The 14684-nt window shown below is 39.7% G+C and overlaps 1 protein-coding gene across 1 annotated transcript in view; it reads right to left on the bottom strand.

Annotated features, from left to right (window-relative positions):
* Positions 1–14684, bottom strand: part of FASTKD3 (FAST kinase domains 3) — a 244585-nt gene that overhangs the window by 152762 nt on the left and 77139 nt on the right. Inside the window, exon 6 of the mRNA XM_053714516.1 lies at positions 12565–12679. Coding sequence (XP_053570491.1) covers positions 12565–12679 — 115 coding nt within the window. The remainder of the gene's footprint in view (positions 1–12564; positions 12680–14684) is intronic.

Genomic DNA, 14684 nt, shown 5'->3' with positions numbered 1-14684 from the left:
TCCCTCTGCCTACAACATAAGATGCAAGTAGCTGCAGCTGGTTTTAAACTCAAGCTGTTAGCCTGTTCTAGCTAAGCAAGCAAAGAAAACCAACTGCCAAATATTAAGTTTATACATAGATCCCTGTATAAAACATAAGCCACACACATACTAATCAACAGCCAGATTATGAGTTTTATGTTATGAGCGGCTCGCTACTAACTTGCAAGTTATTTCCACTGCTCGCATTTAATAGCGCTGTTATTACAGGTTTTCCAAAAACCGGCATTTGTGGGCAATATGGCAGCTTTGAGCTCCATACCGCACACAAATACCAGCGTTGCTTTGAGCTGCTTTTACTGCTCTTGCACAATTTCCCCATAGTCGTCAATGGGGAGAGCAGGCTAAAAAAAAGCCTAACACCTGCAATAATGGAGCGTAAAGCTCCGTAACGCAGCCCCATTGATTCCTATGGAGAAAGAAAATTTATGTTTAAACCTAACACCCTAACATAAACCCTAAGTCTAAACACCCCTAATCTGCCGCCCCCCACATCTACCTACACTTATTAACCCCTAATCTGCTGCCCCAATCACCTACACTTATTAACCCCTAATCTGCTGCCCTCAATGTCGTCGCCATCTACATACACTTATTAACCCCTAATCTGCAGTTCCTAACATCGCCACAAACTACATTACTGTTATTAACCCCTCATCTGTTGCCCCCAATGTCGACACCACTATACTAAAGTTATTAACCCTAACGTAACCCTAACCCTAACACCCACAAACTTTAACATAATAAAAATAATTCCAAATAAAAATTAAAAATAAAACCTAAATAATTCCTATTTAAAACTAAATAAATACTTACCTGTAAAATAAAACCTAAGCTAGCTACAATATAACTAATAGTTATATTGTATCTTGCTTACGTTTTATTTTTATTTCACAGGTAAGTTTGTATTTATTTTAACTAGGTAGATTAGTTATTAAATAGTTATTAACTATTTACTAGCTACCTAGCTAAAATAAATACAAAGTTACCTGTAAAATAAAACCTAACCTGTGTTACACTAAAACCTACCATTACACTAAAATTAAATTACAAAAAAACATTTATCTAAATTACAAAAAATAATAAACACTAAAATTACACAAAATAAAAAAGAAATGATCAATTATTTAAACTAATTACACCTAATCTAATAGCCCTATCAAAATAAAAAAGTCCCCCCCAAAATAATAAAAAAACCCTAGCCTACACTAAACTGCCAATGGCCCTTAAAAGGGCCTTTTGCGGGGCATTGCCCCAAAGAAATCAGCTCTTTTACCTGTAAAAAAAAAATGCAAACAACTCCCCAACAGTAAAACCCACCACCCACACAACCAACCCCCTCCCAAATAAAAACCTACCTAAAAAACCTAAGCTCTCCATTGCCCTTAAAGGGGCATTTAGCTCTTTTACATTGCCCAAAGTCCCTAAACTAAAAATAAAACCCACCCAATAAACCCTTAATAAAACCTAACACTAACCCCTGAAGATCCACTTACAGTTTTTGAAGACCGGACATCCATCCTCATCCAGCCGGGAGAAGTCTTCATCCAAGCGGTAAGAATTCCTCAACGAAGCCGGGAGAAGTCTTCATCCAAGAGGCAAGAAGTCATCCTCCAGGCGGGCAGAAGTCTTCATCCAGACGGCATCTTCTATCTTCATCCTTCCGACGCGGAGCGGCACCATCTTCAAGACATCTGGCGCGGAGCATCCTCTTCTTTCGCTGGCTATTGAAGAATGAAATTTCCTTTAAATGACGTCATCCAAGATGGCATCCCTTGAATTCCGATTGGCTGATAGAATTCTATCAGTCAATCGGAATTAAAGGGTAAAAAATCCTATTGGCTGATCTAATCAGCCAATAGGATTAAGCTTGCATTCTATTGGCTGTTCCAATCAGCCAATAGAATGTGAGCTCAATCCTATTGGCTGATTGCATCAGCCAATAGGATTTTTTACCCTTTAATTCCGATTGGCTGATAGAATTCTATCAGCCAATAAGAATTCAAGGGACGCCATCTTGGATGACGTCATTTAAAGGAAATTTCATTCTTCAATAGCCAGCGAAAGAAGAGGATGCTGCGCGCCAGATGTCTTGAAGATGGAGCCGCTCCGCTTGGATGAAGACTTCTCCCAGCTGGATGAGGGTGGATGTCGAATCTTCAAAAACTGTAAGTGGATCTTCGGGGGTTAGTGTTAGGTTTTATTAAGGGTTTATTGGGTGGGTTTTATTTTTAGATTAGGGAATTTGGGCAATGTAAAAGAGCTAAATGCCCTTTTAAGGGCAATGCCCATCCAAATGCCCTTTTCAGGGCAATGGGGAGCTTAGGTTTTTTAGGTAGATTTTTTTTTTACAGGTAAAAGAGCTGATTTCTTTGGGGCAATGCCCAGCAAAAGGCCCTTTTAAGGGCCATTGGCAGTTTAGTGTAGGCTAGGGTTTTTTTATTTTGGGGGGACTTTTTTATTTTGATAGGGCTATTAGATTAGGTGTAATAAGTTTAAATATTTGATCATTTCTTTTTTATTTTGTGTAATTTAGTGTTTATTATATTTTGTAATTTAGATAAATGTTTTTTTGTAATTTAATTTATTTAATTTTAGGTTTTAGTGTAACACAGGTTAGGTTTTATTTTACAGGTAACTTTGTATTTAATTTTAGCTAGGTAGCTAGTAAATAGTTAATAACTATTTAATAACTAATCTACCTAGTTAAAATAAATACAAACTTACCTGTGAAATAAAAATAAAACATAAGCAAGATACAATATAACTATTAGTTATATTGTAGCTATCTTAGGTTTTATTTTACAGGCAAATATTTATTTAGTTTTAAATAGGAATTATTTAGGTATTAATTGTAATTTTTATTTGGAATTATTTTAATTTGTTAAAGTTAGTGGGTGTTAGGGTTAGGTTAGGGGTTAATAACTTTAGTATAGTGGCGGCGACATTGGGGGCAGCAGATTAGGGGTTAATAAGTGTAAAATGGCGGCAAATTTGGGGGCAGCAGATTAGGGGTTAATAACAGTAATGTAGGTTGCGGCAATGTTAGGGACAGCAGATTAGGGGTTAATATAAGTGTATGTAGGTGGCAACGACATTGGGGCAGCAGATTAGGGGTTAATAATATTTAACTAGTGTTTACGATGCAGGAGTGCGGTGGTTTAGGGGTTAATATGTTTATTATAGTGGCGGCGATGTCTGGAGCGGCAGATTAGTGGTTAATAATTTTATTACAGTGTTTGCGATACGGGAGGGCCTCGGTTTAGGGGTTAATAGGTAGTTTATGGGTGTTAGTGTACTTTGTAACACTTTAGTTATGAGTTTTATGGTACAGCTTTGTAACATAAAACCCATAACTAATGACTTTCAGATGACTGTACAGATCTTGTAGTTATAGGCTGTACTGCTCACTTTTTGGCCGGAAGTCCCATTGGAAAAACAGAATTTATGCTTACCTGATAAATTACTTTCTCCAACGGTGTGTCCGGTCCACGGCGTCATCCTTACTTGTGGGAATATCTCTTCCCCTACAGGAAATGGCAAAGAGTCCCAGCAAAGCTGGCCATATAGTCCCTCCTAGGCTCCGCCCACCCCAGTCATTCGACCGACGGACAGGAGGAAAATATATAGGAGAAACCATATGGTACCGTGGTGACTGTAGTTAGAGAAAATAATTCATCAGACCTGATTAAAAAACCAGGGCAGGCTGTGGACCGGACACACCGTTGGAGAAAGTAATTTATCAGGTAAGCATAAATTCTGTTTTCTCCAACATTGGTGTGTCCGGTCCACGGCGTCATCCTTACTTGTGGGAACCAATACCAAAGCTTTAGGACACGGATGAAGGGAGGGAACAAATCAGGTCACCTAAACGGAAGGCACCACGGCTTGCAAAACCTTTCTCCCAAAAATAGCCTCCGAAGAAGGAAAAGTATCAATATTTGTAAAATTTCGCAAAAGTGTGCAGTGAAGACCAAGTCGCTGCCTTACATATCTGGTCAACAGAAGCCTCGTTCTTGAAGGCCCATGTGGAAGCTACAGCCCTAGTGGAGTGAGCTGTAATTCTTTCAGGAGGCTGCCGTCCGGCAGTCTCGTAAGCCAATCGGATGATGCTTTTAAGCCAAAAGGAAAGAGAGGTAGAAGTCGCTTTTTGACCTCTCCTCTTACCAGAATAGACAACAAACAAAGAAGATGTTTGTCTGAAATCCTTTGTAGCCTCTAAATAGAATTTTAGAGCACGGACTACGTCCAAATTGTGTAACAAACGTTCCTTCTTTGAAACTGGATTCGGACATAAAGAAGGAACAACTATCTCCTGGTTAATATTCTTGTTAGAAACAACCTTTGGAAGAAAACCAGGCTTAGTACGCAAAACCACCTTATCTGCATGGAACACCAGATAAGGCGGAGAACACTGCAAAGCAGATAACTCAGAAACTCTTCTAGCAGAAGAAATAGCAACTAAAAACAAAACTTTCCAAGATAGTAACTTAATATCTATGGAATGTAAAGGTTCAAACGGAACCCCTTGAAGAACTGAAAGAACTAGATTTAGACTCCAGGGAGGAGTCAAAGGTCTGTAAACAGGCTTGATCCTAACCAGAGCCTGAACAAATGCTTGAACATCTGGCACAGCTGCCAGTCTTTTGTGTAGTAAGACAGATAAAGCAGACATCTGTCCCTTTAGAGAACTTGCAGATAATCCTTTCTCCAAATCTTCTTGTAGAAAGGAGAGAATCTTAGGGATTCTTATCTTATTCCATGGGAATCCTTTGGATTCACACCAACAGATATATTTTTTCCATATCTTATGGTAAATCTTTCTAGTTACTGGTTTTCTGGCCTGAACCAGAGTATCTATCACAGAATCTGAAAACCCACGCTTTGAAAGAATCAAGCGTTCAATCTCCAAGCCGTCAGCTGGAGGGAGACCAGATTTGGATGTTCGAATGGACCCTGAACAAGAAGGTCCTGTCTCAAAGGTAGCTTCCATGGTGGAACCGATGACATATTCACCAGGTCTGCATACCAAGTCCTGCGTGGCCACGCAGGAGCTATCAAGATCACCGAGGCCCTCTCCTGTTTGATCCTCGCTACCAGCCTGGGAATGAGAGGAAACGGTGGAAACACATAAGCTAGGTTGAAGGTCCAAGGTGCTACTAGTGCATCTACTAGAGTCGCCTTGGGATCCCTGGATCTGGACCCGTAACACAGAACCTTGAAGTTCTGACGAGACGCCATCAGATCCATGTCTGGAATGCCCCATAATTGAGTCAGTTGGGCAAAGATCTCCGGATGGAGTTCCCACTCCCCCGGATGGAAAGTCTGACGACTCAGATAATCCGCTTCCCAGTTTTCCACACCTGGGATGTGGATCGCAGATAGATGGCAGGAGTGTTCCTCCGCCCATTGTATTATTTTGGTCACTTCTTTCATCGCCAGGGAACTCCTTGTTCCCCCCTGATGATTGATATACGCAACAGTCGTCATGTTGTCTGATTGGAATCTTATGAATCTGGCCTTTGCTAGTTGAGGCCAAGCCCTGAGAGCATTGAAAATTGCTCTTAGTTCCAGAATGTTTATCGGGAGAAGAGACTCTTCCCGAGACCATAGTCCCTGAGTCTTCAGGGATTCCCAGACCGCACCCCAGCCCACTAGACTGGCGTCGGTCGTGACAATGACCCACTCTTGTCTGCGGAAGCTCATTCCCTTGGATAGAAGGTCCAGGGTCAGCCACCAACGGAGTGAATCTCTGGTCTTCTGATCTACTTGAATCATTGGAGACAAGTCTGTATAGTCCCCATTCCACTGTTTGAGCATGCACAGTTGTAATGGTCTTAGATGAATTCGTGCAAAAGGAACTATGTCCATTGCTGCAACCATCAACCCTACTACTTCCATGCACTGAGCTATGGAAGGACGTGGAACAGAATGAAGAACTTGACAAGCGCTTAGAAGCTTTGATTTCCTGACCTCTGTCAGAAAAATCCTCATTTCTAAGGAATCTATTATTGTTCCCAAGAAGGGAACTCTTGTTAACGGAGACAGAGAACTTTTTTCTACGTTCACCTTCCATCCGTGCGATCTGAGAAAGGCCAGAACAATGTCTGTGTGAGCCTTTGCTTTTGACAGGGACGACGCTTGTATTAGAATGTCGTCCAGGTATGGTACTACTGCAATGCCCCTCGGCCTTTGAACCGCTAGAAGGGACCCGAGTACCTTTGTGAAAATCCTTGGAGCAGTGGCTAACCCGAATGGGAGGGCCACAAACTGGTAATGTTTGTCCAGAAAGGCGAACCTTAGGAACTGATTATGTTCTTTGTGGATAGGAATATGTAGGTACGCATCCTTTAGATCCACGGTAGTCATAAATTGACCTTCCTGGATAGTGGGTAGAATCGTTCGAATGGTTTCCATTTTGAACGATGGTACCCTGAGAAATTTGTTTAGGATCTTCAGATCCAAAATTGGTCTGAATGTTCCCTATTTTTTGGGAACTACGAACAGATTTGAATAAAATCCCATTCCCTGTTCTTTTATTGGGACAGGGTGTATCACTCCCATTTTTAACAGGTCCTCTACACAATGTAAGAACGCCTGTCTCTTTATTTGATTTAAGGATAAGTGAGACATGTGGAACCTTCCCCTTGGGGGTAGTTCCCTGAATTCCAGAAGATAACCCTGAGAAACTATTTCTAGTGCCCAGGGATCCTGAACATCTCTTGCCCAAGCCTGAGCAAAGAGAGAGAGTCTGCCCCCTACTAGATCCGGTCCCGGATCGGGGGCTACTCCTTCATGCTGTCTTGTTAGCAGCAGCAGGCTTCTTGACCTGCTTACCCTTGTTCCAGCCCTGCATAGGTTTCCAGGCTGGTTTGGGCTGTAAGGCATTACCCTCTTGCTTAGAGGATGCAGAATTCGAGGCCGGTCCGTTCCTGAAATTGCGAAAGGAACGAAAATTAGACTTATTCTTGGCCTTGAACGGCCTATCTTGTGGAAGGGCGTGGCCCTTTCCCCCAGTGATGTCTGAGATAATCTCTTTCAATTCTGGTCCGAAGAGAGTTTTACCTTTGAAAGGGATGTTAAGCAATTTTGTCTTGGATGATACATCCGCTGACCAAGACTTTAGCCAAAGCGCTCTAAGCGCCACAATTGCAAACCCTGAATTTTTCGCCGCTAATTTAGCTAATTGCAAGGCGGCATCTAAAATAAAAGAGTTAGCCAACTTAAGTGCGTGAACTCTGTCCATAACCTCCTCATATGGAGTCTCTCTACCGAGCGACTTTTCTAGTTCCTCGAACCAGAACCACGCTGCAGTAGTGACAGGAACAATGCACGAAATGGGTTGTAGAAGGTAACCTTGCTGTACAAAAATCTTTTTAAGCAAACCTTCCAATTTTTTATCCATAGGATCTTTGAAAGCACAACTAGCCTCGATAGGAATAGTAGTGCGCTTGTTTAAAATAGAAACTGCCCCCTCGACCTTAGGGACTGTCTGCCATAAGTCCTTTCTGGGGTCGACCATAGGAAATAATTTCTTAAATATAGGAGGGGGAACAAAAGGTATGCCGGGCTTCTCCCACTCCTTATTCACTATGTCCGCCACCCGCTTGGGTATAGGAAAAGCGTCGGGGTGCACCGGAACCTCTAGGAACTTGTCCATTTTGCATAATTTCTCTGGAATGACCAAGTTGTCACAATCATCCAGAGTAGATAACACCTCCTTAAGCAGTGCGCGGAGATGTTCTAATTTAAATTTAAATGTCACAACATCAGGTTCAGCTTGTTGAGAAATTTCTCCTGAATCTGAAATTTCCCCATCTGACAAAACCTCCCTCATGGCCACTTCAGATTGGTGTGAGGGTATGACAGAACAATTATCATCAGCGCCCTCCTGCTCTTCAGTGTTTAAGACAGAGCAATCGCGCTTTCTCTGATATGCAGGCATTTTGGATAAAATATTTGCTATGGAGTTATCCATTACAGCCGTCAATTGTTGCATGGTAATAAGCATTGGCGCGCTAGATGTACTAGGGGCCTCCTGCGTGGGCAAAACTGGTGTAGACACAATAGGAGATGATGTAGTATCATGTCTACTCCCCTCATCTGAGGAATCATCTTGGGCAATTTCATTATCTGTGGCAGTACTGTCCTTACTTTGTTTGGACGCTATGGCACAATTATCACACAAATTTAAATGGGGAGACACATTGGCTTTCATACATATAGAACATAGCTTATCCGAAGGCACAGACATGTTAAACAGGCTTAAACTTGTTAATAAAGCACAAAAACCGTTTTAAAACAAAACCGTTACTGTCTCTTTAAATTTTAAACAGAAACACTTTATTACTGAATATGTGAAAAACTATGAAGGAATTGTTCAAAAATTACCAAAATTTCACCACAGTGTCTTAAAGCATTAAGAGTATTGCACACTAAATTTCAGAGCTTTAACCCTTAAAATAACGGAACCGGAGCCGTTTACAAATTTAACCCCTATACAGTCCCAGCGACAGCTTTTGCTGAGATCTAACCAAGCCCAGAGGGGAATACGATACCAAATGACGCCTTCTAGAAACTTTTCCAGCTATTTTCAGGTCCTCACACATGCATCTGCATGTCTTGCTCTCAAAAACAACTGCGCAGTAATGGCGCGAAAATGAGGCTCAGCCTACAACTGGGAAGGCCCTCCCTGACTGGAAAAGGTGTCTAACATAGTGCCTGCCGTTAAAAAACGTTCCCCAAGCTTATAAATGTGAAATATCATCATAAACATGTATAAAATGCCCAAATAAAGCAATCGATTTAGCCCATAAAAGTGTCTACCAGTTTTATAGCCCATATTAAGCCCTTTATTCTGTTTGAGACTAAGAAAATGGCTTACCTATCCCCATGAGGGGAAAAATGACAGCCTTCCAGCATTACACAGTCTTGTTAGAAATATGGCTAGTCATACCTTAAGCAGAAAAGTCTGCTAACTGTTTCCCCCAACTGAAGTTACTTCATCTCAACAGTCCTATGTGGAAACAGCAATCGATTTTAGTTACTGTCTGCTAAAATCATCTTCCTCTCACAAACAGAAATCTTCATCTTTTTCTGTTTCAGAGTAAATAGTACATACCAGCACTATTTTAAAATAACAAACACTTGATAGAAGAATAAAAAACTACATTTAAACACCAAAAACTCTTAACCATCTCCGTGGAGATGTTGCCTGTGCAACGGCAAAGAGAATGACTGTAGTGGGCGGAGCCTAGGAGGGACTATATGGCCAGCTTTGCTGGGACTCTTTGCCATTTCCTGTTGGGGAAGAGATATTCCCACAAGTAAGGATGACGCCGTGGACCGGACACACCAATGTTGGAGAAAGGACTTTTTGAAAGGTGCGGTAGTTACGTTGCGTGACGGGCAAAAAAAGTGTGCGGTACAGCTGTACCTACAAGACTAGTAATACCGGCGGTAGGAAAAAAGCAGCGTTAGACTCATAACGCAAAACTCGTAATCTAGCCGAAAGTATTTTAACAAAATTAGCCCGAAGAGGAAAAACGTCCCAATAAAGGGAAGATTAACCCCCGAGTCTCGACATACATAATGTGCCTGCCCACTGCCACAGAAAATCCTGTATAAAAGGATTTTAAAAATGTCTCCATCTACTGCATATGACATATTCTTCTGAAGTGCAAGTCTCCAAGGCCTAGAAGACAAAAGCACTTACCTGCAGTCTAGCTGTCCGGCAGGAAGACAGCTTACAAGGCATGAAAGGACACATATTCCTTACAGAGACCAGTAGAAAAAGAAAGAACAGAGTAACCAACTCTGGCTTTCTGTACCATGGGCAGCAATGTGTTAGGAAACAAAGCAAGAACTAACTCACAACTTCCTAACTGCTTAAAAGCCACCACTACTCTACTGAAGAGATTGACATGGACTCAGCTAAACCCAAATCCTTGCTTGCAGGGAAAAGTACCAGAAAAAGGAATTCATTTCTTCAGACACCAAACTTCACCTCCTCCACTGACAGAGGCAAAGAGAATGACTGGAGGTTATGGGTAAGGGAAGTGACATATATAGCAGCTTTGCTGTGGTGCTCTTTGCCTCCTCCTGCTGGCCAGGAGTGATATTCCCACTAGTAATTGAATGACGTCGTGGACTCTCCATATCTTAGGAAAGAAATAGCATTCTGCCATGGACGGCCTGAGGCATCAACGCGGCGAATGCTGCACACAAATAAAGAAACTTTCAGCATAAAATATTTTATACTTCATGACTGAAATTCCCCTTTTTTTGTTGCATTGGTAAATCCTAGCGTTTCACAAACGCTAGAATTTACTATCACTTTAAGCAGGTGTTGAATATTGTTGGGGGAAAAAAGAAAACCATTTTAAAGAAAGCTAAAAAAGGAATGATTAATTTATCATGCCAATATGGCTGTATGAAACATCTATAAAAGTATTATTTTCACTCACAGCTTAAATATTACAACAAATTACATGTAAGATTATTTTAGGCACACATATACTCCACATATAAATTATAGATATTAAAACAATAATGCTTTTTTTTATATATCTTAAAATAGCAAAAGCATAAAGAGCAACTAAAGGAATAATGTAATCAGGGAAGTAGCTAATAAGACTTCATTGTGTTCAAAGCAGCTGCAGGAACACGATTTCAAATGGGATGGGCTCTCTCCCTTCAACCCCCACGTGGGCTGAATTATGCAGATGCCTCTGCTTTACAAAGTTGCAGTACTGACATTTTCCGTATAGGTGGTGGTTTCAATAGGCAAATACCAAAATAATACAGTGCCACATGAGAGATTAATGCACAAAATTAAGGGACTGGGAATAGCTGAATATAAATAACTGGATAAAAGATAGGGAGCAACGAGTAGTAGTGAATGGATCATACTCAGATTGGACAAAGGTAATAAGTGGAGTCCCCAAGGGATCAGTACTGGGCCCTGTTCTTTTTAATATTTTTATAAATGACTTGGAGCAAGGATTAAATAGCGACATCTCTATTTTTGAAGATGATAGTAAGTTAAGTAAGGTAATTAGCTCAGAGCAGGATGAACTATCATTACAAAGGGATCTGCAAAAATTAGGCAGGTAAATGGAAAATTAGATTTAATAAGGGAAAATGCAAGGTTCTACATTTTGTAGTAAAAATAAGCAGGCAACGTATTATTTAAATGGGACAAGACTTAGCCAAACAAAGGGGGAAAGGGATTGGGAGTAGTAATAGATAACAAGCTAAAGATGGGTGCACAATGCAGGGCAACGGCAACAAAGGCTTATAAAAGATACTTGCATGTATTTAAAGAGGCATTGATTCAAGGGAGGAAAGCATAATTCTGTCACTATATAAATCCCTTGTAAGACCTCACCTTGAGTATGGAGTGCAGGTCTGGGGACTGATCGCAAAAAAAAAGATATTGCAGAATTAGAAAAAGTTCAGAGAAGGGCCACAAAGCTAATAAGGGGAATGGAGAATTTAAGCTATAAGGAGATTTAATCTTCTGCAATGGAAACATTTTTTAACTGTAAGAACCATACAATTGTGGAACTCATTACCAAAGGAGGTAGTGAATGCCAATACCCTAGCTACATTTAAATATTGTTTGGATACATTTTTGTCTAGAAACAAATTCATGGATATGATTTCTAGTATTACATGGGTCACCTTTTAGAGGGATTATTTAAATTTAACTGGAGCTTTTTGTAAGTATTTTAGATTTGTATAGGTTGAACTTGATGGAAATCGGTCTTTTTTCAACCTCATCTACTATGTTACTATGTAAAGGTAAAGGATTTATTTATAAACAATTTACCACACTTAAACAGGTTGAACGAATCACTAGAAACACATCAAAAGAAGAGGATAGTTTACTGCAGATCCAGCTGCCAGTTACCATACATGCTAAACCATAAGGTAGGTTTGAAGAGTTGTGAGCATGATATCACTGCAGCAAACTATGTTCTAGCAGCTAATAGATTTTCATATATGAAGATTTGACATGAAATTGTCCTTTTTTCACATGGGCATAATTATAAGTCACTGCGTGACAATGAGATCTAGAGTAAGCCTGCTTTTAATGCTCTCTATCTCACATCAGATAAAATACTGACCACTATTTCAATCCATTAGAGTTTTCTGCATGGCAACTTGGGATACAGACATACAGTATTTGACCAAGGATTAGACTCACACACAGACGCGTGTATTACTGGTGTTTTATGGGCTTTTTGATTACTTTCAAAGGAGGACGTTTGAACCAACTGGAACTTCCTCCGTTGATGGAAATATGTACCTTAAATAAGGATGTGCAAAATTTGCTAAGTAACACAGGCTATCGCTACAGTATAGTAAAATATGGGCTTATTTTATTCCCTCTCTCCTCGCTTTTAATGATTTACAAATAAGAATAAACCCATTTATTTGCTGCTGAGAATAATGACGTACATAAACAACTTTATGGGTCATATGTTTCTATTATAACATATTATGATAGACTGTTCTTACCTGTACAACCTCATAACCAAGCAAATTTAGGTGTCTTTGTTTGATAGATTCTTTTCCAATTAGATGATGGGTATTGAAGCAAAATCTCTTTGGACCATGAATGCAGACTGCTATCCTGTTGAGAAAAATAAGTATTTGTAAAAATGCAAGTAAAATAAATAATTGAACACCCTGACACGTGCAGACAAGCTTAAAGGCCTGTTTTCTCATACACTTCCTTGTTGCACAAGGATTCCACTGTACTTAAAGGGACATTCTATACCATAATTTTTATTGTTTAAAAAGATAGATAATCCCTTTATTAACCATTCCCCAGTTTTGCATAACCAACACAGTTATATTAATGCACTTTTTACCTCTGTGATTAACTTGTATCTAAGCCTCTGCAGACTGCCCCCCCTTATTTCAGTTTTTTTGACAGACTTGCATTTTAGCCAATCAGTGCTGACTTCTATGTAACTCCACAGGAGTGAGCACCGTGTTATCTATATGGCACACATGAACTATGTCCTCTAGCTGTGAAAAACTGTCAAAATGCATTCAGATAAGAGGCGACCTTCAAGGGCTGACATTTGCATATGAGCCTCCTAAGTTTAGCTTTCAACTAGGAATATCTAAAAGAAAAAAAAAAGCACATTTGATGCTAAAAGTACATTGGAAAGCTGTTTAAAATGATATGCCCTATCTGAATCATGAAAGTTTATTTTTGACTAGACTGTCCCTTTAATGATTTCTGGGTAAGGACAACTGAGGTTGCCTCGCTTTTTAGTTTGTTAAAGGGACATAAAAGCACACAAGAAATGTGTTTTAATGTGTTCTACGCAAGCAATAGTGCAATAATAGAATTCTCTTACTATGTGTCTAACCCCTGAAACAGATTAAACACATAGTTAAAGCCAGCTCGAGAGCAGCAATACACTACTAGGCGCTAGCTGAAAACATCTGGTGAGCCAATCACAAGATGCATGTGTGTAGCCAATCAATCACAAGCTAGCTGCCAGTAGTGCATTGTTGTTCCTGGGCCTACCTAAATATGCATTGCAACAAAATATACCAAGAGAATAAAGTACATTTGATGACATAAGTAATATAAGTAGTCTCTTAAAATAGCTTGCTCTGTCTGAATCATGAAATGCATGTGTGGTGCTATTCTAGAAGTACTTTACAAACAACATTAAAGTGAAAATCTACTAGTCATTTGAAGTTCACTAAGTGTTATTGCATTGTCTTTTTACCATGCATTTGTTGATTATGCAAATCTACTGTATTTACGGGTCCTTTAAACGAAAAAATGATTTCCCCACACAATGTTTAAAGGGAAACTGTACTAAAAAATGTGTTTTTTCTTAACAGGTTCCAAATTACTTGCTATCCTACTGCAGCATATTAAATGGAAAAGGGAAAAAAATTGTATTTTAAATAGCTTATTTTGCTAAAACCATCACCTGTTCTTCTCAAGGACATGCCCATAAAAATTTGGCTATGCCTGCAGGCAAAGCAGAACTGCTAATGGTATCTATGTATAAATATAGTTAGGTAATGAAATAGATATTGAAATGTTAACTATGGCTGGCACAACTTTTTTAAAAATCAAAATCTCTGTCCTAACCCCTCCCCCTGGGAGATTTATCAGTGCTATTGTCTCACTTTTCTACAGAGAATACATCTGTTATTGATATTTTCAGTGTAGGTGAAGGTGTATACAAGGGAGGTGGGAAGTTATTTTAAAAAACAAACAAAATAAAAGGTAAAAGTAGACTATGTAAACAATTAAAAACAATGCAGCAGGTAAAATAAAATATTGGGAACACATTAACGGTGATCGAGCAGAACTAACTTGTGACTAACGTGGCACACTGAGCTCTCCACTATGACCCACTGTACTGCCAGTATTTGTCTAAGAAGATTGAATGAATATGTGCACCTGTTAGAATATATATATATATATATATATATATATAAACATAATTTATACTTACCTGATAAATTTATTTATTTCCTGAGTCCACGGAATCATCAATTACTAGTGGGAATATCACTCCTGGCCAGCAGGAGGAGCCAAAGAGCACCACAGCAAAGCTGCTATATATGTCACTTCCCTTACCCATAACCTCCAGTCA

This window comes from Bombina bombina, chromosome 5 (assembly GCF_027579735.1).
Source record: "Bombina bombina isolate aBomBom1 chromosome 5, aBomBom1.pri, whole genome shotgun sequence".
NCBI classification, from domain to species: Eukaryota; Metazoa; Chordata; class Amphibia; order Anura; family Bombinatoridae; genus Bombina; species Bombina bombina.
Note: the sequence above shows the minus strand (reverse complement) of the source record. Positions and strands in the feature narration are given on the sequence as shown.